The sequence below is a fragment of the Leptonotus elevatus genome, chromosome 16, assembly GCF_054856555.1.
Source record: "Leptonotus elevatus isolate MCC_2025b chromosome 16, RoL_Lele_1.0, whole genome shotgun sequence".
Taxonomy (NCBI): domain Eukaryota; kingdom Metazoa; phylum Chordata; class Actinopteri; order Syngnathiformes; family Syngnathidae; genus Leptonotus; species Leptonotus elevatus.
In genome coordinates this window covers 13,278,105-13,305,704 of record NC_141254.1, presented here as the reverse complement: position 1 = coordinate 13,305,704, position 27,600 = coordinate 13,278,105, and the positions used below count along the sequence as shown (strand labels likewise).

Here is a 27,600-nt window from a genome sequence, read left to right as displayed (position 1 = left end):
TTGTTAGGATATGAAGGCACCACTTGATATTACAGTACTGCGGCTGCGCCGCTTTTTGGCGCAATTTGCGTTCTGGGGTGCTGAACCGTAGGTCATTTTGCCAATAATAATCATTACATACATATACAGCCACAAACATTCATGACTTATTTTCAGATATATTTGAATTTACAGGTGGTTATTGTACTTTAACTATCATAGCTGTTGAATGTTAGTCTGTAGGCTCTGTAATAATACGGAAAGCTGTGTCAAACACAGCTACCTAGCATAGCCAGCTAGCATAGTCTTAAAAGTGTCTGAAAGCAAAAACTGTCATGTCCATTCATTAATTCATTGGTCGGCCATATTCATTGAATTTTAGGATTCCAGCTTATATATTTTGAACAGCCATGATGAAAAGGAATGACCTGTCAGGCAGACCAACAGCAGGTTTGAAAGATTATTTTTTTTATAACACCTGACATACAATAGAGTAGACAACAATTCACTCTAACATTCACACCTACCTAAGTAATTACTTTTAGCAGCCAAGTCAAGTAATATTAGAAGTAAAAAGCGCAGAGAGATTTTGTTTTTTGTCCTACTTTCCTAATATTGCAAGTGTAATGTGTACATTATTAATACATACATCTGTCAGATTGAAAGAGTATTATTAGTGTGAAATTTTGCTGTCCCTGCTGTCTTCATCAGGCTACCTCCCTGTGCCGCTATTCAATCAGAAGAAAAGAAATCGAATTCCTTTGACATCGGCTCCCTCTGAGAATGACTTTTTTTCTCACAACGAATTCATCCCAAGTACCAGCTCACCTACCCCCTGTGGCGAATCAGGTGAAGTATTCATTCAGTCTCCTTTAACCTTTACTGCAATAGTGTCAGAACACTTATTGAGTAAAAATGAATGTGCCATAAACTAGGAGAGTGCCCTTAAGCTTAGGAGCCTCCTAAAACGCAGCAATGTGAGAGCATTAAATTGAATGTTACTTACCAATGTTGTTCAAAGCCTGGCTCAAAAGCAAAATCTACATTTAACAAAGTGTTTCTTGAGAATGACTTTCTCCCCAGGTGCCTATGGGTCTTACCAGGTCTCAGGTTCCTCTTTTGATGCTCATCCAAATAACCAGTGGAACAAACAGGACATGGCACAAGCTACTCAGACTCCACAAAATGACAGCTATCGACCTGCACCAACAATGAGATCTTACACACCTATACCACATCCCTACAAAGCTGGAACTACAAAGTGGGTTTTGTTTGTAGCCATTGCTGTGGTAGTTAATTCACAAACAACTTGAAAGTTGACTGTAGTCTTGAAAATGGTACCACAACAAGGCCAATATATAATATTAACATTGTGATCAATTGTTGAAAATTTCGATTTGAGTTTGTTTCATTCTCAGCTCCAAGATGGGAACACCCAGCAACCTTGAGAGACAAAAGGCTTCCAGATCAATTTTCGCTTCCAGACAGAACCAATACCAAACGTCTTTCAGCAGTCAGAGCGCCCCAAGCACGCAGATACTGCTTAGCGGTTTCACTCAGCTGAGCCAGCAACCATCTTGCAGTCCGGCCAATCCCACTCAGTTCAGATCTCTGCCTCCTCCTGTCGGACCCACCAGCGGGCCAGCTGCTCAGACACAAAACAAATGGAATTTGACAAACACTTTTGGACCGCAGAAGCCCACATTTGTGGGGAAACGGAGGGCAAATATATCCCAGATTCCACGAGAAACTCAAATGGTATTATGCACATAACATGCACTAGTCAGTATGTTAAAAGTGTTTATCTTTGTTAATATTTTCATTTGTTTTAGCAAAAAAGTGCTCCAAAAAAAGCACCGTTTGACACCTCACTCAGGATTTTGACGGCAGTCATTGAAGGCATGAAACACTGGAGTCAGTTTAAAGACAAAGTCACATATTTTTTTGAGATATTTGGTTAGTTGTGGATTACCTTTACCTTTCCTAACAACTCATAACCATGTTAATACTCCAGCATGTGCTTTCACTTCAGCTACTCTTGACTCCGCTGTCACACTTGGTCGCCATGAGTCCAAGAACTTCCTGTTGAGAGATGGCAAGGAGGTCGTGCAGTGTCTCTTCTATGAAAACGTGAGTTGGGAGTGCTTCATTCTGAGTGGCTGTGGCTGCTTAAAAAAATCTTGAATTAATTATCTAAAATTTTGGACAATGGCTGTCAGTCAATAACAAGTCTTATGGTGTAGATAATTATTATTTTTTTTTATCAAAACCTAAAAAACAGCCATATTTCATAATGTCATAAGTGTTCATCAGTGCACCCTCCAGTGGACAAAATTAGCAACAACAGTCATTTTAGCAAAAAACAGCATTTTGTATTGTCCTCATGGACCAAATTGGACCACCTAACAGGCTAGTTCTGGCGTATGGGCCGCATACTTGACACCCCTATTCTAAACAATCTCATTTCTACAGGAGCAAGAACTGCCTCGTCTTATCCGTGGTCAAGTTCACCGTTGTGTTGGTAACTACGACCGCAACAGAGAAGTCCTGGTGTGCGTGTCAGTTCGAGCAGCCAAGCCCTCAGAGGTCAGAAACGCTCAGGAGGCCATCAAAGCCTGCGACACACACATGCGCAAACTCGTCAGATTACTTCATGAATTCTAACAACTGAACGTGAAATCGTTTGTCAAAAGGAATAGGCATGAGAGAAAATGGCAGTATTTTCACATGGTTATTGTTTTACAGTAATATATACACAATTTGATGATTTTTTTTTGTAAAATTTATAAAATGGTTTGTTATCTTAGTTCTGTAGAATGAAAATAAGAACGTGTACACAGTTGAGTTCACTTGCTTGTTTTGATTATATTATTGTGCCTGTTTTTGCAATCAATTAAAAATAAACAAATGTGACCAAAACCTTTAACTGGAAACAAAATTAAATCATTGAGTATTTTTATTACAAAGAAAACCACAGACCAGCAAAACAATGTTAACAGATTAATGCAAACACAATGAGGTAATCTCTCCAAATACAACTTCAAAAACAGGCAGTTAAGACAAGATAGCAAGTACTGTACCGTCATTTTATTTACAGCGACAATGAGAGAGAGAAAAAAAAAGTCAAATCTACCAAAAGATGATCACCAGTGCTGAATATTTACACACAGTGTTTTTTAAGAGAAAGGGGTGAGAACAGACCTGTGCAATAACACTGGTCAGCCCCACAGTATGAGGTCCAAACAGTTCTTCACAACCTCTTTTTCAATATGGCACCCTTATAATGAGCATTTCTTGATATCGGGATATGGCATTATAGGGACCCAAATGTTAAAAGTTTAACCCATCCATATTTAATACAAACACTGTATGAACACACACACACACACACACACACACACACTGAAAATGAAATTTAGCTTGAAGTTCAGCTTCATGAATTGGCAGTGTGCAGAGACAGTAACTGTCTTATGGAGCATGGTAACAATTTTACCATATTTTAAAAGGACAAGTAGGACCATGAAGGAGCAGATTTTTTTTTTGGGCACTAGAATAATGTGCTTGGATAAGAAAGGTTTGATTTGTACAACTTCCTACTTTACCACTCTGAAAGAGTCTTAATCAATTAGAACAAGGGTGCCAGGAAATCAGATTAGCCATTATGTTCCAACCTTTAGCAACAGCAATTTAAGAGATTTTTGAACTGCCGTTTTGTTCTGCAAAACAACTTCCTTTATCCTCTGAATTATTTTACTATTGTAATATCATACTGCATCAAGTAAATAAAGAAACTAATTAAAAAAAATACTCCAGGAGTTTTTTTTTTCTCAGTAAAAATGATGAGATGGTGGAGATGACAACCTGATAATGGTATTGAACACTTGTCTTTGTAATATTAAAAAGGCACAAGTTGGTCACATCACATCATAGTTGACAGCAGTTATTCTACCATTTACAAAGTCTTTCTTCTCATGCATTTGTTTTGACAAAATCCCCATATCTCCCCACGTTTTGCGATCGTGTTTGTCCTGAAATAAGTTGTATTTGCTGTAGACAATAGGAGATTGCTTACATTTAACAAGCGAGTTACATACACGAATAATTGAATTCCTGGAAAAGGTTGACATTTTGGACAGCACTAATGAGAAACCCACTATCTATTGTTAAATGTATTTTAAGGAAGACACACCAAAATCAGTGTTGACGCTCCTTTGCATGATACAAAAAGTAGCATCAAGGCTCTTCTTGGTTCCTTAGTAGTCCAGAGTTCCCTTTTAGTCATTTTTAGAACCTTAAACCTAAACTGCGTTTAGTCTAGTAGTTCATATGTACAGTTCAACTCCCCCGGGTAAACGTCCTCGAGTTTAAAAAAGAAAAGGGTTCTTCTCGTATAATATTCCTCAGAACTTTGTTGTTTAATTGATTGCTTGAGTGGGAAAAAAAATACAAATCACATAGTGCGTGCAGTTCTCCAGTTCCTTTGTGCACACCATGATTTGTCTGTTTTGGAATAGTTCACATCAAGTTGACTTGTTACCAGTAAAAGGGGAACAACACGTACAAAAATGCTGCAATAATGATCACATAAGTAACTGTATTGTCCCTTCAACATTGGACAATATATTCAAGAAAATGGCTGAGTTAAAACGTTCACATGATGTTAAAATGATATAAAAACGGTTTAAATAAAACACAGCTGAAGTCATTTTACATATAACAGGAAGGAAAACAACATACAACAGAGCCACGTTTCCCAAACAGCAATTCTAATCAGTATCTTTAAAAATGCAGGTGTCCTTTTGTCAAAGTCAGCTCAGAGAAAGCAGTCAAAAAAACAACAAAAACTATAAAAGAACAGGCAAAGGGGTGGGAGACAGCTGCTCCTTTGGTGCATATTTGGCAAAAAAGGGCAAAAAGATGGTGAGCATCACTCCGACAATGGCCAACATGTACCCCCAGCCGATTTGGCACTCGCCGGCGTGGTAGATGTCCGAGTTTCCACAAAAGGACCTGACGAGTGAAGAGTTGAGCCCAAAGGGGTAGACCAGCAGTCCTGCAGCCATGATAAATACTGCACAGAAGGCACAGACAAGAATGCGTTCAATAGGGCACATTATAAAGCTGCTCAACGATGAGAATATTTGTCTCTACAAAACATATAATAATAAACATTTAGATATGTTTAATACAATTTTTGGAAGCATGTTGATCAGACTAAACAAATTCAATGTACTTTCAGGGCAATTTGTAAGCAAAAACTTAAATTGAAAAGTTTTTGGTGCTTAGAAAAGGGTATTTACTAACTACAACACATTTAAACATTCAATACATATCCATAATAACATTGAAAAGTACCTTCCTTTTTTAATTGCTTCAAAAATGTGTGAACTGAACGTGTAGTCAACTTGACAGCCACTTGGGGGCAGTAGAGATCTTACAATAAAGGCTCATTGAGTCGAAAGTGTAACAAGTTCTCACCAGGAGTGTTTGCGGTGCATAATGATAGTACATTATTACATAATGTGAAAATGAAGTACAACTCAGCCAGGACCAGAACAGACAACTGAAGGACAACATTAATCATGACTCTCTCTCTCTCTTTTTTAACCTTAAAATTTAAAGATGCTATTCTACTTTTATCCATTTCCCCCCTTTTTAGCAAATCGTTGTTTAAAAAAAAAAGGGGGCTCAGATGCTTTCTCACTTGCCCTTCTCAAGCAGCCAGAGAACAGTTAACTCCTCCAAATTGAGTCTTGTTTCATGGCCCAAAGCACACATCGCAGTTATCGACTCTGCTTCCAGCTATCATTGGCACTCTCAGTCATCCTGAGCTCAAGCTGGCTTTCCAGTCAATGTCAGGTGTCTTTGTGGTTTTGGCTATAGAGGAGCTGGTGTACTGGTAAATGTTGGTTGGGCTTGCAGTGTGAAATGTGTGCGTCTTTATTTCAATCAGATATCTGTTGCTGTAGTTGAAGGGAGAGATGCTCACTGGAAACCAATTCCAACATGGAAGTTGAGTGAAATAGCATGAGTAGAATTTCAGTGCGAGAGATGAGCGGAAAAGAAAAAATAAGTGAATGTACAATCTCTTGAGAGTAGTTTGCGTGGAAACAGAAACAAGAAAAAAAATTTTTAACCATTGTTTATGACCTTCTGGTCTAAGCTAAAGAGGAATGGACAGTGTGATGAAAGAGGCTGACGTGATGTGATGTGATGTGATGCAGGGAGACTGAAGTTTTCATTGCTTGTGCAAGGATGTGCAACCGCATAGTACTGGATGTGAACTTGACAACCAAATATCTCCCTAAAAAAGAGGAATAAACAAAGAGGTGCGCAGTGACTGTTGTCAACCTTAATTAGACTGATGAGAGAACACGAAGCTATCATAAAAGATAATGAGAGTAACTAATGGCGAGTTGTATTCCTACTACAATGCTGTCCTTCAAATGGAACACTGCATGCTTAATTTATTCATTAATTTATTATACATATTACAGTCTCTCAAGGGGAAATTCAACATAAATGTATTTGTGGACAATATTACATATACTTTGCTTTACCCTCCCCCAACTACTTCATCCACCTGTGACTCCATCACATCGAGCATGGTAATAGGTTTTTTTTTTATAGAAAGATATTTGTGTACCGCAGCACTCGAGAAAATCAAAATTTCAATCATAAACACACAGCACTGCAACACAGTCAGTCATGACAGTCAAGCCTCCAACCAAATGAACTAAATTAACCTTGAATCTCATTCTTAGTGGTGAAGCGAGAAATGGAAAGCTGCTGCGCAAGCTGGTCAAGCAGGTTCACTGCAGCAAGATGGAGATCGAATGAGTTTGTGGCGCAGGAAGATGTGTGATAACCCGGCGACCATGCGTGACACTGAATCAATTTCATCTTACATAGTAACTGGTTCATACAAAAACCTCAACCCACCCAAATGATAGGATTGCTCATGTGTCACACACGTGTGAAGGCCTGAGGCCATCAATAGAAACTGTAAAATCTCTGAAGCTTCCTCCTATGACCTTATATATATTTGTTCATATCATCATGTATATTACTTTTGAAAGCTGGGGAAATGGCATCCTGTGTCCCAGTCCAAAGAAAGACACCTGTCTAGACAACTACTTGCTACCACCATAACCTTGTACTGAAGGAGAATGATCCACTGTTGGAACAATACCATATTGTACAATCTCTGCAAGGATCTGAAAAAAGACTGGCAGTTTATTTAACTAACATGCTGTCTTGAGTGTGCCCTTCAATAGATGGCATGTACTTTGAAGTGCTTTATAATGAGCATAGCAGGCACAGCTGTACAAAGACAATCAAAAATAAGACAGAGTACATGTTTTAAGACGTGCAGCTATGTGAAATATAGAGTATAACAGAAAATAATATTTTCTTGTTTCCTCAGACAAATGGAGACCAGCTCCATTCGGATAAGAATATGCAGATATGGTAATGAACGTTAATTATTATAGAAGAGATAGAGAATCAATTCATATAAATCGAAAACAATGAAAAAGTGTGTGTCATGATCTGCATTTTTTTGTTGATTTTGTTGCTTGCAAGGGAGCTGGAGGAAAACATACTATACATATGCAAAATTTGGGCTTCTTTAAAAGAAACATTGGTCTTAGACCGTGCAGCCGTAGAAAAACTAGATTAACATCAACGCACTGTTTGTGCACCTTTATCATCCTGAAACGCATGACAAGGAACACGTAGGACATTGCTGAGAAGTACTGCTTAAGTACAAAACTGAGCCTCGAGCTGTACATTACAGCTACTGTTTTTCTCTTCCTCATTTCACCTTCTTCTTTCCGTGATTGGTTTCACAGCTAGCAGTTACCATAAATAACACAGGTGAGTGTCTTTACCACCATGCTGATAATAATAACAAACCAGATGTGATCTAGAGAGCTGTTCTAAATTAGGTGCTGATTTACAGCAACAGCCTGGGGGAGTAAATGCAACGTGACCCACATACACAAATGTACTAAATGGACAAAATGTACATGCTAATTTGTTAATTAATTAATCAATCAATCAGCTGTTGAGTTGCAAACGACAGAGACACTTTCCATTGGAATTACAATAATTGGAATGTATGGAAATGTTCATGACTATGGAAATATACTACATAGTAGGGGTGTGAGTTGCCTAGTACCTGACAATTCGATCTGTATCACGATTCATAGGTCACGATTCGATTCAATACCGATTCATCCCGATACAAATCTATAAGTTGATTATTGCGATTTATTTATTTTTACTCAAATTTAGAAAACACCAATGAGTAAACTTGTACATGTACACTGTAAGATTTGTATTAATTTTTTTTATTTGTCTGAAACTTCAGGCTTATAACTGTGAGCCACTGCATTTAACAAACAATCTGTTGCAATCTGTTTCATGTTTGAACAGCATTGAAATAAAATATTAAGGCTTAATGTTCCATTAATATAACATTTATGTTTAATGTGTGAACCCTAACCCTAAAATTATGTTTAAACATCGATTTGAGAATTGTGCGCTGTAATAACGTGATATATTGCAGAATCGATTTTTTTTAACACCCCTACTACATAGCTACAAAATTACAATTCCACTGTGCTTAATGTTTGATTAAGCAATTGTAGTAAAGCTGTACATGTAAAAAAAAGAAAAAGAAAAAGATTTATTTGTTTTATTGAACTTTTTTTTCTTTTTTCTTTGAGAGCTCAGTATTATTCATTCGGCAGTCAACATGTCATCATCATCGCTCTCTTTTTTTGTGTGTGCATATGAGTTTGTGCTCTTTAATTCACGTGAAACCAGTTATAAATCCCAGACCCTTAACCAGATACTTCAGAGTCCCACTATAGTTGTGAAGTTGTCAAGAGACCAGAGGAAGGATCAAAGGAAAGAAAGATGAAACAAAGTGGAATCAACCAGCCCCACCTACCACCCACAGAGTTACAAAACCAGAATCTTTCACCAACCCCAGAAACATCTAAATTCCAACAGATTAGGGAGGCCTCGGGAGACCAGAGAAAAGACTAAAGGAAGAAAGGATAGATGAAGCAGAGTGAGAGAGTGTCGGAGTTTCAGTAGATACTGATGTGGTGAATCTGGAATGCTTGAGAACCTCCACTAAAGAAGGGAGCCGTCGACCTCGGTTTGACAAGGCAAGCACAGCCCCCAAATGTTTTCGTCATTTGAATGTACAGGGCAGTAATCACTGGTTTAATCAGACCTTGCCTTAAATTAAATGAAAAATATGAAACAATGCCATTTAGACTCTTAATTACTGTATTTACAGGAGGTGTTGTGTGACTGTTCCACACTAATAGCATAACAAAGAACATCATATTTGTGACATGTCTGAAGGAAATTGCCTTTTCACTGGCCTTACACAGATACTATTTCAATTTGTCTATCTATCCACAGGTGAATGGAGATGGAAAGGGATCATTTAAGTGCCTCGCACAGCCACAGTGCACATATTTCTTCTTGAAACCAGAAGTAATGTGGTGGATAGGACATTGTACTGACTCAAAGGACATACAAAAGATTAACCAACTATGCAGACTAACTGAAACAGATGGTCCCTTAAAGTTCTGGATCCAAATGTTCATCAAGTCTGATCACCTCTCTTTTCGACCTCAATATTGGCTGAAGGTGAGTAATGACATCAGCATAAGTACGGAAAGTTTTAAAGTTGTTAGGAGTTAATCTCCTCTGGTGATAAATCTCAAGGTGGTAATCTGTGACCTGGCGGAGCATGGGCACAAACAGCAGGGATTCCATCCTAATGTGACATGCTCTAGTCTGCACACAGCCATGATAATTAGGATCAGTGAGCCTCTGGGAAATTAGGCTAATGACAATTGTACAAGTACCTTCGTGTTCCAGAACGAGAGCGTCAAGGTGGTCAAGTACACAGAGGTAACTCCTGTGTTTACTTTGAAAGAGTGAAAGGAACAGAAAAAATAAGTTAATAAGATTTAGGCAAATGTAGTAGAGAGAAAAAGTGAAAAAGGACATTTTATCATCTACAGTTAAACCTGACATGATTGTACCATGATTTTATGGTAATCTTTCATCTAAAACCCAGAAGATATTTTTCTCACGCATGGATGATAAGTTGGGTTTGCGACATCCATAAATTAAAGTTTGCATGCTTGCATATCTTGCGAGCACAACTTAGTGCACCTTCTGTATCTCGAGTATGCAATTGTGAGTTCCACCTGAGCCTTTCATTTACAGATTTTTGGGGGCATGCTGACATGTATTTTTGCTCCGCCGCAAAAATATCAAATAAAAAAAAGGCCACAGAGCGGTTTTTGGGGACCTCTGCTTTAAGTAACTTGAGCGCCCAACACCCTTTACTGAAAAATGCTAAACTTCCATGATTGGTTGGGTCACGCTGAAGCTCATAGAATATGGAATTGATTGACTCTATATCAATAAAGTTGACAGAGTTGGAAAAATCACTAAACAATAACACTGTAAAAAAGAAAAGAAAAGAGTAATAGTTATTTGAAAAAGAAAAACTAGTAGTTTTTTTCCTCTCAGAAATTCAAATATATTTTACAAGGAGAGTTTTTAGTACATTTACCAGTTTATTTAAATACATTTAAAAAAAAGTTACTCAAGTGTTGAGAAACCAACTCATGACCTTCAGCTTGGGACAGCCACTCTACCACCTGAGCCATGCCACTCTTGCTATTTGCCACTATACTGCATTGTTGGTCGCTTGAACTGCAGGGATTCCGCCGGACACCATCAATATACTAACACGCAGCAGGAACGGCACGACTCAGGTGGTAGAGTGGCTGTCTCCCAACCTGTTCATCAAACCTTGAGTAGCTTCTTTTTTTTTTTTTTTAATAAACTGGTAAAATTTATTTACAGGGAGTCCTCGAATTATGCCATTTGTCGTTTCGACTTTACGGCGCACCTTCTTTTTTGTTAATTTCTCACAGTAATCACACAATTTTTAAGTTATTTAAAGTTGTGTTGTTGTTACCTCCAGCAACGGACGTCCATCAGCAGGTCAGCTCGCCATCAGGCGCGTCACATTTCCGTGTTTAAGTTTGAATTAGCTTCGCTCTGCCATCCGTCAGCAATGAATGTCCGTGCGGAAACACGAAATATTGGTTCCGGCGTCTTCCGGGTCATTCAAATATGTTTATTTAAATTACAAATTTGACTTTAACAGTGAAATTTGACTTAAGCCGAAATTCGGGTTCCATCGTCAGCGTAGGAACGGAACTCTGCCCTAACTTGAGGACTCCCTGTACTTAGAATTTCTGAGTGAAAAAACGTTACTAGGTTTTTTCAAGTCTTTTTTTTTTAACAATAGTGATAATCTAATGAAAACACAGTCATGTCCACGAAAATGACTTTTATCCTAAAGAGGATAGATATTCTTAGACTTTCTGCTAAATTTGCACTCACTGGCAATTGGGGGGGGGGGGGGGTCTATCAGATGACCTTGAGGTCTGTACACATGCACAGCCAGAGTGGGGAGGGTGGTGGCGGTGGACTGGGGGGACGAGGAAAATAAGACGAGGAGGAAATAAAATACAGAGTGATAGAAGAGATTAGCAGGGCAATAAAAAGGCCACTGCTATCTTTAGAATGAGCAGGTCTGCCTGTGGACTGGTCAATCACAGCTCAGTAATTGGTCTGTTTATCACAGAGTCACTCAGACTGCCGACTGGACTGTCACGTAAACACAAACGACACATTGGAGAGGGAAAATGCTTGGTTAGACAACAAACAATTTGTACACCAGTGTTTGAAATAATACTACTATTGGGAATATAGCATCCTTGCTAGCTACCGTCAAGCTATTATATAATATGGTCCCCATTCAGAACAGGCATACTTTGTCATGAACAGGTTCTATTATGTATATTTGTACATACATTTCATACTATAAATCCTAATGTTGTTTCTTGAGCTCAGAGGGATAATTGATTGCTAAAAACTAGTTGAGTGCAACAAATGTGTTGTACTGACAACTGCTCCAAGTGCATGCTGAGGGATCTGAACTCTGATGGCAAATCTCCATCCTGGGAGCACTGTAGCGATGATGACACATGAATCTCACACGCTGCATCCAATCTATCAACTTAATTACTTCTATTTCCATATCGCCATCTTTTTTATACTGCAAATTAATTCAAAGCTCAGACAAATTGCTTGTCCTTGACTCCCTTATTCCTTATGAGGCAACCCACGGCACACGTGCGGTTTGTGTCAATGTGCAACCTAACCAAACCTAATCTGTAGCTCAATCCATCTTGCCCTCACATATTGAATTAGCATGGGAGACGGGGTACTTCACATGCATGGATGGTAAAATAAATAATAGTACTACTTGAGAGAAAGTGGCAATTACATTGAAGCCATCAATCAAGTGGGTAGAGCAAACAATCCTTGTTGAAACAATAAAATAAATAAGCAAACAAACAAAGAAGAACATTTTGTATGTTTGTGTGTATGTCAATGGCGGGCCTTCGTGTGTGACATTTGAGCTTATCATGTTGACAGCCTTTGGCCCTAGGCTAAAAAAAATAGTCAGGTTCCATAACCATCTCAGGCCTAATCAAGAATGTCAGCTGTGACCACTGGCACGACATGCATTGGCATTCAAGTTTACACCTGTGGACCAAAGATGACGTCCAGTATACATGTAGAAGCTAACAACAACATGCACTGTAGTGATTGTTTTACACAAATAGCTATTTCACACAGTAGCATATTGGTTTGTGCTGAAAAAGTATACAAGGTCAGCACCTAGTGTTGCCAGTAGACTGCCGTATCATGAATTTTAGAGAATTTTCCAAGTTTTTATACTTATAATTCGTCACTTGGAAATACATCCTCCAGAAGCACTCCAACTCTATATACTGTACAGGTATATATTCCCGATTCCCCCATAGTCATAGATAGCAAAGTGAAAATATGAAGCCATCATGTCACGTGAATTCTGACATTACATGGAAACCTTTACAAACATTCCATGTTGCTGTAGTGAGGTGGGGTGTGTCATTGGTGTGGGTGGGTGGGGTTTGGTTGGAGCAGCAACATAATGAATCCCTATAGGAGATGTAGGGGGCCTGCTGGGCTTCTGTAATGAAGTTCTGCCCAGCCAACACTCCCTGACCCACTGGCATTAAGGAAAAATGGAAAACCATTACCTTCAGCTTCCACAACCTCAGACTAGAAGCAGACATGTGCACACGTGCGTATCAGGGATCTCTTTGCTTGGTGCACGATGTACCAGTGTTCTGAATTTGCCCCACACAGGCCAGCCTCTCGACTGTGTGGCAGACGTGCTAACCACGAGGTCACCCTGCTGCTTCATATGATATGTCAACTGTAAACTAAGGAGCCACAAACAAATCTACCTCAATTTCTTCTAAGCAGACAAATAGCCTCCATTTCTCCTTCAGATCAATGACGTGCTTTCAGACCTCTAAATGAGGGCTTAGGTGACCAAGACAAAAAGATGACCTGGGTGCGTAATAAAGACGACCACTGAGACACAAGGGAGCGAAGCGCTAATGTGGTGAAAGCACTTCCTTGGTTACAACTGACTTGATTAGGATAGCTGCAAAAGCACACATGCACAACATTAATTAACAAGATTAATTTACGTAATGGTCTTTCAGGTGTGATTTGAAAGTGGCATAATATATAATAAACTCGATAACTAAATAGCTACAATGGCAAACAAACATTAAAGAAAAGCTGCTGCTGCTGCTGCTGCTGCTGCTGCTGCTGCTGCTGCTGCTGCTGCTGCTGCTGCTGCTGCTGCTGCTGCTGCTGCTGCTAAAGTGGCTAATTTCGTTAGAGCCATTTCATTTTTTTAAATAGACTGTGATCTTATATACTGAATGTAAAATAACATGAAATCACTGTAACTGTGAAAACACAATATTTCTGCCGCTCCCCAAAAAAAAAACCCATTAGAAATACATATATTCATTGTTAAAATATGTTCACAAATGAATCTTAATTTCACAAATGTTTGTCTGTTATTTAAGGGAATAAACTGTAAAATGCAACTTTAAAAAGGAAAAAACTGTGGGGGGGGGGGGGAATTAAATTACTGAGAAATTGAGTAGTAAAAATGTGTTATTTTATTCTACGATAAATTCTTTGTCAATTACTGTAATGTCCTAGATGTCCTACTGTAATGTCATTGACATTGTATTAACATTTATTTTGAAAGGACATCTAAGGACATCCAACATGCAGAGCAAAGAATTGGATGCTGCCTCTGCTTTGGGGCATCAGCACTACCAACTATGCCGGAACGGTGCCCAGGGCACTAATGAATGACCGACAAACAAAATTTTGTAAAATGCCCACCTCTGATAGTTGAGTTTTCAGAGTTGAATAAATACTAGGTTTTGAAATCAATGAATAAAATGTGTATTCTTTAACACATCTATTCAAGTTTTACCACAGATTTCAGATCACCTATCACATGAGAACATGTATATTAAGCGGTATGGTAAACCTAAGCTAACACCAAACTTCACGTGACATAATCTGTGCAAGGCTAAGTGGACAGTGTGCAAAACCGAATGGGAAAAAAAAATGCTCATACTTTACTCAGCACATCTTAAAAACAAGCCACGCAGATCTGGAGGCGGTGCTCAAAAGTGATATGACGTGACAGATACAATAACATAGTTGCACAAATCCTTTTACGCACAATGGCCCTGAAATTCATATAAAATCTGTGCCGGGCTCCCTGGTGTCAAACTGCAATCAGCTCATTGTAAACTATGAAGCGGCTTTGCTTTGTCACTTAGCAACAGCAGGACATCTGCACAGTTGCACTCAACAATTACTTTTCAGTCTGAGATACATATACGGTGAAAGGGAGAATGCCGTCTAATTTGACAGGCATCACTTTAATGACCTGTAGCCTTGGTGTTGGACCAAAGATGACAAAAGCATCGAAAAGGTCCAGCAAGGCCTCCGGAGTAAAGTCTGTGTAGAGTGATATGCGGATGTTCTTATTATCAAGAAACCAATTACCGTGGCTAATAATAACTAGCCAATGCAGTTGAGATAAATGAAGCATAAAATAAAAGGCCCTCGAGTGAAACGCTGACATCCATTCATGGCACCTCACTTCGCCTCAACAGAACATTATGGCACTGCAGGAATACTGAATAGCATATAATGAGAATAGCCATGACACTTTAGTCACAAAATGTCTAATTATCCATTAGCGTGCTCTAAAAGCTGCTACGAGACCATCGGTCTCTCCTCAGCGATCCTCTGAGCTCGCGCGATACCGACTCAAAAGAGCCTCAGCGAGGCATCAGCCTATCAAATGTCTCGCAGCAGTGGGATTCCAAATCGTCCTACAAGCCTCCATATTCACTGCTTCTTCCAAATGTGTACGTCAACTACAATACAAGTTTAGAGTAATCCATATGTACAGCATATAAACAATAGACTCTTGCTAAAGCCAGATTTGACAAATGTACACAAAACAAGACAACAGTGTGCAATTTGGTTTTATGTGCGGATTGTGTTACCCGTCACAAGTAATTTTCCTCCCCTTCTGTTTGTGGATAATTAAGCAGTTACATTTTGCGCCTATCTTGACTAATGGGAAGAGACACTTTGTGCATGAAATCATTCTTATAATTGGCACCGATTATGCAAATCTACTTTTCAGTCAAACTTGCACAATGTCCTTGAAATAAGTGTTGCCTTTATTTTGTGCTGCAGCCAAAAAGAAGGCCAGCAAGGCTGCCCGCCACCTGCTAGTAACATTCAAGCATACCAAGCCGTGATTGTCACCTATAATAGGCGGCATCAAGTCGACGGCTGCCTCGCTCTGCTCCGCCTTCTTGTTATCCTTCAGCTCAACCGCTGCCGACAGATTAAAGGCTGGACATCCGTTAAATTTTGACATTGCTATCAATGCGGCATATGGATTGCGCGATTCATTTATTGATGAATTTGGAAAACAGATCCTAGTGGAAAACTATAGAAACATCCTAAATGCTGTGGGTCTACTTTGCATTTTCTCCGAAAAATCCCCTTATCACCTAACATTAATCGTGTTTTGTGCCTAAAAACATTGTATAACCTAAATGTCACAATATAAAGGAATGTACTACAGTACCATGCAAAAGTACGCCATCAATAGATCCGTAGTGGACAATAAATAGTACAAAGTATGACGAATGCTATTAGCAGAATCGTGCAAAAGATACAAGACTGAAACTTTTCGAGCATTTGATCATGAGCCAACAAATTTGGACAAAGATGCAGATACAGGAATTTATTGCGGCTTTTTGACATCAGTGGATGGCATCTAGAATCAAAATAGCACACCTGCCTATTGATGACGCCTTTCGTAATCTTTTGTGAATGAGCAAGTAGCTTGCTTACTAATAAACAGATTGACAAATAGCTTTACTCACCAAAAATTGTAAGGTTGTCTTTTTTTTCTAAATAAACGACTGTGTCTTGGTATAGTATACTCTCATTTGCCATGAATGTTTCAGACACACCCACAATGCAGATAATAGTCTAGGGAGAAAAAACTACCACATACTTTAAACATATTTAAACTTATTGAAATACGTTTTTAAAATAGCACTTTCTTTTCTTTTCTTTTCTTTTTTTTTGTCCGGCCTGACAGCTGTTTAGAACAATTTTGGGGATGTGGAATCCAAAACTGATCTCAGTTCAAGTTTTTTTTTTTAGCTATCGGACCCTCATTTTCTTAAAATAATAATAAAAATTACAAAAATATATATGTATTTAATGTAAATAAAAATGTATGGAATAGTTACAAGCTTTGAAAACAAAAAAAAAAGAAGCCTAAAATGAAATAAAACTTAGAACGGTATGCCTATGGTTACAAGATTAGGAGAAAAGCTTGCGCTAACACTTTTAATTACTATGCTAGCTTTTTGTTTGCAGATATTGATAGTACTGACCTATTGGGAGCGGCACACACCTCACTGTCTCAATTCTGGCTGCACAGTGCACAAACAAGTTGCCACGTAGCTGTATATGAGTCCAATCGTTGTAATCAGCTCTTCTTACTACAGTCTTACTACAGCTAATCAGTGGAATTTTGCTTATCAGGATGGATGGATGGAGGATAAGCTTTGGAGGGAAAAAAATGACGTGCACCATCTGCTTTGGCAGCCAACTGCCCACACTAGGCCAGGTCCCTGCTCCAAAGATGGAGAAAACTGATGATTCCGGAAGCTGCAGATGCCCGTCAATCCAGATGTTGCCTGTTGGCAATGTCTCGACATGACGACGCATGAGCAGATTCACGAGCCTCCCCGAGCCCGCAGCCTTGGCTTGTGAGCCGCTTCAGCCATGCACGGTTTCAAGTCAACATGCCACGTTTACTAACTGATCGATGCCATCTTAAACATTGGGGGCCATTTCCTTGCTATTTCCATTTCCTTGCTATTTCCATTCCCGTATTTATGGATCAAAGCATTTTTTTTAATTTGGTGATTTTGTGCATTGACAGGCTGAGTATTTACTTATACGTACTCAGAAAGGGATTGCAAATGACCTTGTGTCATCGCAAACTAAGCAAACATTGAGAAATTTCATTTGGCTTCTTTCTACTGAGGAAGTGCTGTTTTCGTCAGTGTTAGTTTGTTGAGTTACTGTGCCGGTCTGACCTTGTTGAGCCTTATTTGAATCCTTTTACATTTCCTTGTGCATCTATGACACACAGTGAGTAACTCCATTTCCACTGTATCATTTCTCGTCAGGTTTCCATCCAATTGTTTAGAATTTTTAAAGGGAAATTACTGAAAATGCGCAAAACGGACTTAAGCCCGTTTCCATCTGTTCGTCTTTTGCGAATATTAAGAGGGGACTCTGCTGCTGTAGGTGGCGGTATACACCATAGAGATGTGATCCACTAGTAATTTAAAAGAAAAAGAAGAAGACCAGGAAGCGACTGCGCCGTGCAATGACGTTGTATGAGTTTGTTTTTGTAATTCTTGATAAACCGTAGCGTTTCTTTGCTATTTTCCATCTAAAATAGCATTAATATTCGCTTCTATAAATAATTCCAAAAATATTTCTGCTTCGTCGTCTTCCCAAACATACCTTACTTTATCATCCAACATTGCTTTGGGACTACACGTACGTATGACGTAATATCCGGTCAAAACGTGTGACGTGTATATGACGGTTATTCGCAAAACCTGTTTTCATAGCCAAAATTCACATTTTCCTTTTTTCGATACACTTCAAAATCTACCGCCTCTAAGCGTAAAAACGTTTTTGCCAATTTTGGGCCCTTTTTCAAATTTCTAGCCTTTCCATTCAGTTTTATTTTCGCTTTTCTTGAAAATTAAAAAAAAAAATAGGTGGACGCAAACCCAACAAATGACAAATCCAAACCAAAATCACACATGTATCGTACGTCCTCATAATATTCCTAATGGAGCCCAACAAAGGCTAGACCAAGAGTTCAGGACGGGGTTTCAGGCACTTTCTTTATTAGAGTCCTAAAATGGAGACCCCATTGGCCATTAGGATGCAGTGTGAAGCCTGGGAACATTATGATGATCAGTTGTATGAGTAATAAATGTCACACAGGCGAATTCTGTCTGCTGATACAATAAGCCTGGGTACACGGCATGTTAGTATGAGGTACTGTATCTTGATTTTAACATTGCAGATTGAATGTCGACTGTTGCATTTGTGTGCCCGCCTCGCGCAGTTTCTTGTTCTTTGTAAAAGCAAATTATGTCTACAGAAGGTATTCAGTGGACTCTAAATTGATGAAGCCCATCCCTGTTAAAACATTTTCCTTCTCCTCTTTTGACTACAACCAGCAAGGAGTGTCTCTTTGTCTGGCCTTCTGCATTCAGCTTGCTGGTTGTACACGTACACACCCCCCCCCCCCCCCCCCACACACACACACACACACGCACACACACATGACAATCATCACTCTGTGTCAAGAGCCGAGATGATACCTTTCATCTGCTGCCTAGGCTGACATGAAACGCAATAGTGTGTTATCGAGCATCTCAGATGCCCCAGATTGCTCACTTGGAAAACGGAATTCGTGGGGATCCCAAATGGAAAAAAACAAAATAAATGCAGATGACGATACAGTGCCGTGAAATCCCAAACTGCTAGTATGGAACACTTTGGCACAGCACTTTTCATTTTATGTAATTGCTGATAGGAGCTACGTAATTAAAAACTGTATTTCAGTACTAAAAGTGTTTTAAACCAAGAGCAGTGCACCTGTTTTAGAAGCCAAGGTTTGAAGTATAGTAAACGTGTTCTATTAAGTATTGTAACTGCTTCAATTTGGAATAAATGAGCTGCGGTTTACAGGCAAATTAACAGCTGTCATTTTCACAATGGTACCATTTCCAGGGAACACAAGTTGCTTTGGCTGCTATTTTAATGTCTGAGGACATATCTTATACTGAGGCAGCTTCTAAATGGAAAGCCAAGTTCAACTATAAGATGGGAAAACCAGGGTATGATATATTTTTTTGTGCTAATCTGTTCCCACAGTCTGTGGGTTAAAAGTGTTTTTTGGGCAAATATTGGTTAACATATTTATGAGGCAACTACCTGCAAATGAAAAAAAAAAAAAGAATACTTCCTGTCTAACTTATTAATTTCATATATTTAAAAATGAAAAAAAAAAACTCGAAATCATAACATTTCCACACACAAAAAAACAAAACAATAAGTGAGCCTTATGCTCACTCTTATCATAAATTATTTCCCAAGTGACAATGCATAAGATTGAGTGCCATCTAGTGGTGAACTATTAGAATAAAAAAAATTGAAGCAAGCACACTGTGGTGCCTCAGAGAGACCACACTTCCCTACACAAATGATTACCAATTAATATTTGGCATGACTGAGCGAGCGAGCAGCCCGGCAAGCATGCAGGAGCTAGCGAGAGCGGCGAGCAAGTATGACTAGCAAGAACTCGCTGAAGCGGCTAACAAGAGCGACTAGCAGGAGAAGGTGGCAAAAGCCAGCAAGAACAAAGCAGAGGGAGACAAGCGGCAAGAGTCCAAACAAACAAAAAGTCCTAACAAACTACTTTTGAAAAGTAGTCCGACGGCTCGTGCCAAGCTTATTGGATAGTTGCTAGCCACTAGATGCTAACACTGGCAACAGGCGCCATATGTCAATGTCAGCGTAATTAATTCGTTTTTGTTTATGCATGATTTCAGGATGAATGGAAAGACAAGTCAAGACAGCCGTCACGCCATCACACACACCAAAATGTAAGCATACCGAGGCATTGATGTCCATGTATTGTTTGGTAAGCTAAAGTTTATTTTGAAATCGACCTTCTCAGCACATGTGTTTCTGCGGCTAGCTTGACTGTCTTCTTAGATACGGCTGTTTCCCCAAAATGCCATCATAACCTCTGTTAAACGTATCAAACGTTGCAAAATGGATCATAGCTAGCTGGAGGATTAGCTCAATATAAATGATTGGTCTTCACCTGAGGAAGACATTTTTGAATTTCTGTCTTAGTAGGTGCAAAGTGCCTGAGTTCAATGGTCTAATGGGATGCGGCGGTTGCTTGTGAGCTGCACTGTTTACAACATTCACAGCCTCTTATTATAGCTATTAGTACGCATGACCTGCTCTTGATATCCAGGCGGTGTTAACGTGAGGTTAGATTGATGATGATGACGTCTGATGTGGGTTGACAATGAGGGCTTCATTTCCATAATGGATCTTCAGAGGCTCTTTGATGAGCTGTTGACAGAGGAGAAAACAACAAGTGTCTTCCATTTCTGAGTAATGGAAGAGCAGTAAATGAGCCAATCCCACAAATGACTCCATAAGCACTTTGTTTAATTTTTCCCTCTCCTTCCCGCGCTAACACATTGTAGCAAATGGAGCAGAAGTTTGAAGGATCCTACTTACAGCGACAACTATCTAACCTAAAGCTTTCTGTCACAGAGGACAACGCTTTGTCTGTCTCGCACACACACTTACAAACACACTCATGCTTACACAGCCTTCCCCAGCAGCACACACCTTCGAGTTTTTACTGCCACAGAGCAACGGGCTAGATGAGATCCCCGCACAGCTTAACATCTGGGCGCTTTGCCGCTGATGCCCTCATAAATAAAAGATAACTTCTGCCTGCTGCGCTCAGTCGCACTCATATAAATCATGTATATGGATTTTCACTTGGCTTTCATTCTCTTGCAGTCTCAACCCCCATGCCTTTATTTTTCAGCCCTTTTCTATAATTCTCCTTTGCTGTCTTTTTGCCGTTTTACAGCCAGGATGTGAAGTCTGCTAGACAAAGGGAGATTGCAGTTAATTAGAAGCTTCGATTTTGGGAAGAGAGGCAACCGAGTCCTTGTCTTTCTGCAATTCAACATTAGCGCCAGGTTGCGCGGCCATGCAGGTTTTCTAGGCGGACATCAGTTAGCGCTATATGCTAACACGTTTGCCTGAGCACAATAAATACAGATGGCAATGACAGAAGTAGCATGGAATGTGTCAACCTGAGCATACATTAAGGTGACAACTAGGGATAGATCGATTATCAGCCAGGCAGATTATCGGTGCCGATTATGGACATTTTGACAAATATTGGCTTAGTCAGTGGCTGTTTTGTGATTTTTACACCCATTCACAAAAGGAGCGCTGCACAAGACGTTGCGCTGCCCATTGATTGGGAAAAAAAAACTTAGTCAATTGACGTTATTGGCGGTACACAGTGGGTGTGTCCTTAATACCATTCTATGTTTTTGGCGGTTAAAGAGCTAATAATCGGTATCTGCATCGGCCTTGAAAGAAAACATATTGGTCTATCACTAGTGACAACCACAGTTTCCATCATTAAATATGTTTTTTTAAGCATCATAGGACTATTAAAGAAGCCCACTCTGCACAATATGCAGCAAGCGGCTCTTGATTTAGCGTTATGGTGAGTTATTGATGAACCTTATTTGTTTTGTGGCGCTTCACTGCTTACTGCCTTGTTGTGTTGCATTTTAGAGGGATGCTACTAATATCTTTTTTTAAAAATGTGGCTTCACACTTATTGTTATTACAAAAAAAAAAAAATCCCCAAAGTACCCTTTTTTATGATTTTTGTGCTGGTAGTACATGCGCATGAATACGTTCATGCTCAATGAGCAGGAAGAAATGTATTTTACTTTGTACTATAAAATTCATACTCATCAAAGGTACATTTATTTTTAACAATCTAAGTAATGCTAGCATGTACAGTAGGTGAGACTGAGATCGCACAAGTGGCCACTTCCAGCTTCCAGCTTCCGTACTGGGACCACTGAGTTTATGTCCTGATGGCTAATGAACAGTCGAATGGTCGGTTGATGGGTTTAATCCCAAAAGAGAGCAAGAACAAATCAACTTGAAATAAAGAGAACGCCTAATTATGTTGCGGCTCCTCGGGCTGATGATAAAGGATAATTACATTTTTTATATTCCTCTCGCCATGGCCGAGTACATTTGCTCAGATGTGGCAATGTAACCTTTAATGAACAGTGTGTGATTGATGAGGCGCCTCGCTTTCCCTTTCCAAATGATTACCGATCACTGTTTCCCCTCCTTATGTGCTCAGACACACATGAAAACAAGCCTGCATGTCTATGTGACACTTGAAAAAGGACAGCATCTCATAGACCCTTCATTACTCATAACATCAGATATGAGGATGAAGACAGAATATAATTAAAGAGAAAAGAGTAGGGGCCTCAGCTTTATCCATCTGCGGAATGAGATGCATCCACAATGACAGGAGTGTCGGCTCCAGGCAATACTGGACCATATCTGTTGTTTGAGATGCAGCCACTGAGATGTCACCCGTGTTTGATAGTTGTCTTGTTGTCGAGAACAAACAATGCAGAAAGGAAATGGGCAGCTAAGCAAATACATGCAGTACTTGGCAGACAAGAGGAACTCGCATTTGATTTCCTCACGTCAATATAAACTAGCAATATTAGGCGATTCAAATGTTGAATTTTTAATCGCAGGACTTCAATAGTTAACTATGAATCACATTTTATATCTGTTCTAAATGTACAATAAAATGTACAATAAAATATTTTTTTCTAAATTTTCATACTATTGTTAAAATGTTTAACTAATAGAAATATGGCTGCATCTTTTAGTCATTGATATAGTAAATTCATAATAATTTATAAAATTGAGTTAACATTAAAACAAAAAAACAACAACACGGGTGTGATATTGATTTGTGTTGGAGTCATTTTCTGCCACTAGATGGCATAATTGCATTTGTAAGACGTTGGTGACAGCTCAGTGCTTTTTTCTTTTCATATTAACTAATTCACTTCCAGCCATTCTAACTGAAGCAGTCACTCCCGGCTGTTTTACTGGATTTTGACTGATTTGGCAAGGCCCACAGAATATTGTGTCCTATGCTATAAAATCATGGAACCTACCAAAAGAAAGATTAGAGTCTTTTCTTTCATTGGGAAAAAAAAGTATATTTCCGTTTTGCGGCAATTAGCATTAGAATATAGCTAAGTTTCATTATTATTCACAAATTATTTAGAACTGTGAGTAAATGAGCTTTTTTTTCAACATGGCCCTGTTTGATCTCTTTTGCTTTGCTGCAACCTCCTTTGTGTAATAACTACTATTTCTTCAACCGTTCTTTGCAGTTGAGAGGCTGCATAAAAGCCTTCTGTATGCTCTAGCATAAATAAATAAAACATTTAAAACATATAAATACGTCTTTGGGACACTTAAAACATTTGAAATATATATTTATACATTATTGGGAGCAAATCGAATCTTTAAAAAAAACTAGTGTCGTTAAAGAAACTTTAAATTAACGCTAATTTAACACCAACACTAATTTTGACACCCCTAATATAAACACTTCTGGATTTGTGACACTGTTGGTCGAGTTTATTTTTTAAAGATGATCTCAGCTTAAGAAACCTATTAACTCATCTATCCAGCTTGACAGCAAATGAAATGGCACAGCAACCCCCTCCTCATCCTAAACCGCTTGTGTCAATTCCCGAGATGAGGGAGCAAATGTACTCTACGTGTCTGTATCTGGTTTTCACGTCTCAGCCCTGACACTTGACAAATGTGGCTCCCCCCTCTAAACCTGGTTACTCGCAGGTTGGCCAATGACTGCTGTTATTCGCTGTTTAATGCCCCCACAATCCGATTATGTCTTTCAGAGGTTGCATTTGCCAGCCAGACAGAGATGGATGGATATTATAAAGGAAGGCAATGGCCGGGCTGAACATTTTTGAAAAGGTTACGAAAGACATAAACGCAGTTGGGCTCAAGGATTTCTGTGGGCTAAATAGCCCAGCCCCCAAGGTCAGTGAAGTGGCGGGCGAGAGAATGATACAAGTAGCAGGCAGGCTTCATCTTCATCACACTCGTCTTAGCACGCCACCAAACTGTCTGAGACATCCACTTTTACTTGACGGATGAGCTTCATATTTTACTTTCAGCAATTACATGGTCAGTCTAAATCGCTACTATGACATGAGAAGGACAAAATGTCAAGAAAGGATTATACATATAACAAATGCGTGCTATGTACAGTACATACTGTACACATAGATATGGACCAGCAAACAGCTCAAACCTTCAAAAAGGCCAAGCAGGGTATGGATGCGTTAATTAAAAAAAAAAAGGGGGGGGAGAAGAAGAACCTCTCACAGTCATCTCAGTTGCCTCCTTTATACTGTATTGACTCAAAGGACACTTTATTAGGCACTGTTGCACAAGCTATTGGACCCATATCAACATTTCAGTCAGAAAGGGGAAAAAAATCACCCATCTCTCCATTTTCAATACAAAGGTTAGGGGTTAGTTCTTTTGAAAATGATTTGTGAGTGGCATTTGTCAAGGTGAAAGTCACAATACATTTTCGCTTGTAGGTATGAGGCTAGCTTGCTGTTATGAAGCTAGCATATGGTTATGAAGCTAGCTTGTAGGTATGAGGTTAGCTTGTGGCAGAGCTATATATAGAGAGAGTTTTTCAGCAGGGTAACAAGATGGCGTCCATATGTCATGTGACCAGCAGTTGACCAATCACCCTGTGATTGATCACGCTGTGGTTGGTCACCTGCTGGTCACATGACATATGGACGTCATCTTGTTACCCTGCTTGAAACCAAGCTGGCCAAACTCTCTATATACGTCTCTGGCTTGTGGTTATGAGGCTAGCTTACTGTTATGAAGCTAGCATATGGTTATGATGCTAGCATGTGGTTATGAAGCTAGCATGTTGTTATGAAGCTAGCTTGTGGCAGAGCCATATATAGAGAGAGTTTGGCCAACTCGGTTTTCAGCAGGGTAACAAAATGGCGTCCATATGTTATGTGACCAGCAGTTGACCAATCACGCTGTGATTGGTCAGCTGCTATAATATGTGTTTGTTTGTACTGCAGGACTACAGAAACAGCATCCTGTTCTCATAAAAGGAAACCATTCCTTTAATGCAGATGACAAGCTTGTTAACAAAAACACCCGAGGTAGATCGTGTTCTCCAAGTGGTGTGGGGAACTATGAAGGCACAGTGGTAAACAGATTTCTGGCAAGAATCAATACAAGGTAATCAAAAGATAATTGGGAACGTAGCAAATAATTGCTATATTTGAAACAGTTTCATTAATTTTCAAGGCAAGTAGTGCCTGCTTTGGAGCGCCGCACATTCAACTGTGACACATGGTGAACTCTTTCAGGAACATGTTTGCCAACAAACTTTGTCTAATCCAATAATTGTATTCATCCTCTCTTTTTTTTTTTTTCTTTAAGCTTTTCTGTGTTTGTGGAACGGTCCATTCAGAGACCAGGAACCATTCTACCTTGTCCTGAAAAGGCTTCAATCCAGTGCTTGAAATCAATAGCTGAGAACAGGCCAAGCGAGGCTTTCTCTGGCTAATACAATTAGCCATGGAGCGCCCAGGCCCGGCCTCTTTCACATTCAGGTTCTGTGTGATTGCCAGCAAGTCTCAGACTTCCATCCATACAAACCATCAGTCCATTACCATGCAAAACTGCACCTTCTTCTCCGGGCCAGGACCATCTTAGGCCGCGGCATAAAAGAGGTCGCGTTCTTGAGCCCTGCTTTGTCCTGTAGCCACTAACGCGTGTAATTTTTATGCGACAGCGGGATGTAGTCTGTGAGCAAACACACCTCTTTTAGTTGGTGCTATTATAGGATTTGGCCCATAGAGTGGGAGGCAAATTTGTAATTGTGGCTCAGTGGGAAAACGGCGGAGGAGGCAAGGTTAGTCAGTCTTGTATGGGAGGAGTTTATGCAGACAAAGATTTAAGTAGAACTCTTGTAAAAAGCTTATGTTTTCATTTGAAACCACATGCCAATATTGTGTGCATTGCTAATTCAGTATGGCTCATCCGTTTAAATAGATCCCATATAATGTAGTTTAAAATCCATAATGCTTAGGGTGACCAGTATTTCAAAATTTTAATTCGGGACACTACAATTTCATTGAAATTAAATATAAAATAAATTCTCACCAGGACCTATTCATAACAAATTTAATCATTGGTGACCGGTGGTTATGTTATTAGTTAAGCTAATGCTAAATGCTATCTTTGTTGACAGTTCAATGCACTCACAAAAATCCAACCTTTTTTGCTCCGTCCTGGCAGCTACTGACCATTAGGCTAGTAGAACTACATTTCCCATGATCCTTACACACTGAAGCAGGAAGTAGTTCGAGTTCCAGTATGATGAAAACATGGGATGTCTGCTAAATTAAATTGCAATGTCCGGTCACCCTAAAAATGCGGTTTTGTTCTTACAAAATGCCCACACATCGTCCAAAAAGCTCAGCAGCAGAGAAGCGGAAAATATCGCAGTAGTTTTTCTTCAGTGAGGGACCAAGATGGCTTCATTTGATTAAAATTGACGTACATACGGGTGCAGGGCTTTAAACTGACCCATAACGGATATTGAAGACCCCGCTGAGAGGGCGAGCAGTCAGAGCAAGCCACCACAATCAATTCCATTCCACTGAAGTCATCCACGTGAGTCTACTCAATATGGTATACAGGATGTGCTTCTCGTCCTTGGACAAGGGCACCAGTCACCAATTCTAATTCCATTTGCTCCTTAAAAAGCACTCAAGCCTTCCACGCCGTACATCTCCGCCCCACTTCAAGTCGCTCGGTAATAAATAATTATCACATCCCGGAAGGAAGAGAACGAAAAAAGGGAGCGCAAACTTGGGACGTTCTTGACAACAATGAGAACGACATTGCTTTTGGAAGAGGACAGAAAGTGATGAAAATATGTATAAGCCCAAGAAACGCAAAGAGGATCAAGCAAAGACATTTTGGAGAGGGGAGGAGGATGAACATAAGAACGAAAACTTCAAAATAAACTTTTTGTGTGGGGAGAAGTGGTGCCACTCTGGTCAACAAATTGTATTCAATAAAATCCCCATTATTATAGAAAACATCATTTGCTGAATACTTTGGAACATGGTTTTATACTCCTAATAGATATGATAATTAATCAACTTACTCTGCTATCTCATCTCTAATTCATTTTGATAATTTTTGAAGTGATGAATTTTT

The 27,600-nt window shown here is 39.4% G+C and overlaps 2 protein-coding genes across 4 annotated transcripts in view; one reads left to right on the top strand and one right to left on the bottom strand.

The window, feature by feature from the left end:
• The first annotated feature begins 16 nt into the window (after positions 1-16).
• On the top strand, positions 17-2,905 carry spata22 (spermatogenesis associated 22). Of its 3 annotated transcripts, none has more exons than XM_086097790.1 (8): positions 17-87; positions 362-429; positions 691-828; positions 1,063-1,240; positions 1,398-1,737; positions 1,812-1,935; positions 2,012-2,109; positions 2,452-2,905. In XM_086097790.1, exons 2-8 carry the CDS (start codon positions 390-392, stop codon positions 2,641-2,643), a joined length of 1,110 nt encoding a protein of 369 aa, XP_085953916.1. In that variant the 5' UTR covers positions 17-87; positions 362-389; the 3' UTR covers positions 2,644-2,905. The 3 variants fall into 3 exon arrangements, with proteins under 3 accessions (XP_085953916.1, XP_085953917.1, XP_085953918.1); XM_086097791.1 differs by having other exon boundaries at positions 50-91; XM_086097792.1 differs by having other exon boundaries at positions 78-174.
• The window catches only part of lhfpl7 (LHFPL tetraspan subfamily member 7), a 67,710-nt gene continuing 42,976 nt past the window's right edge, over positions 2,867-27,600 (bottom strand). Inside the window, exon 3 of the mRNA XM_086097793.1 lies at positions 2,867-5,050. Within this exon, the coding sequence (XP_085953919.1) occupies positions 4,824-5,050 (227 nt within the window). The 3' untranslated portion in view covers positions 2,867-4,823. The remainder of the gene's footprint in view (positions 5,051-27,600) is intronic.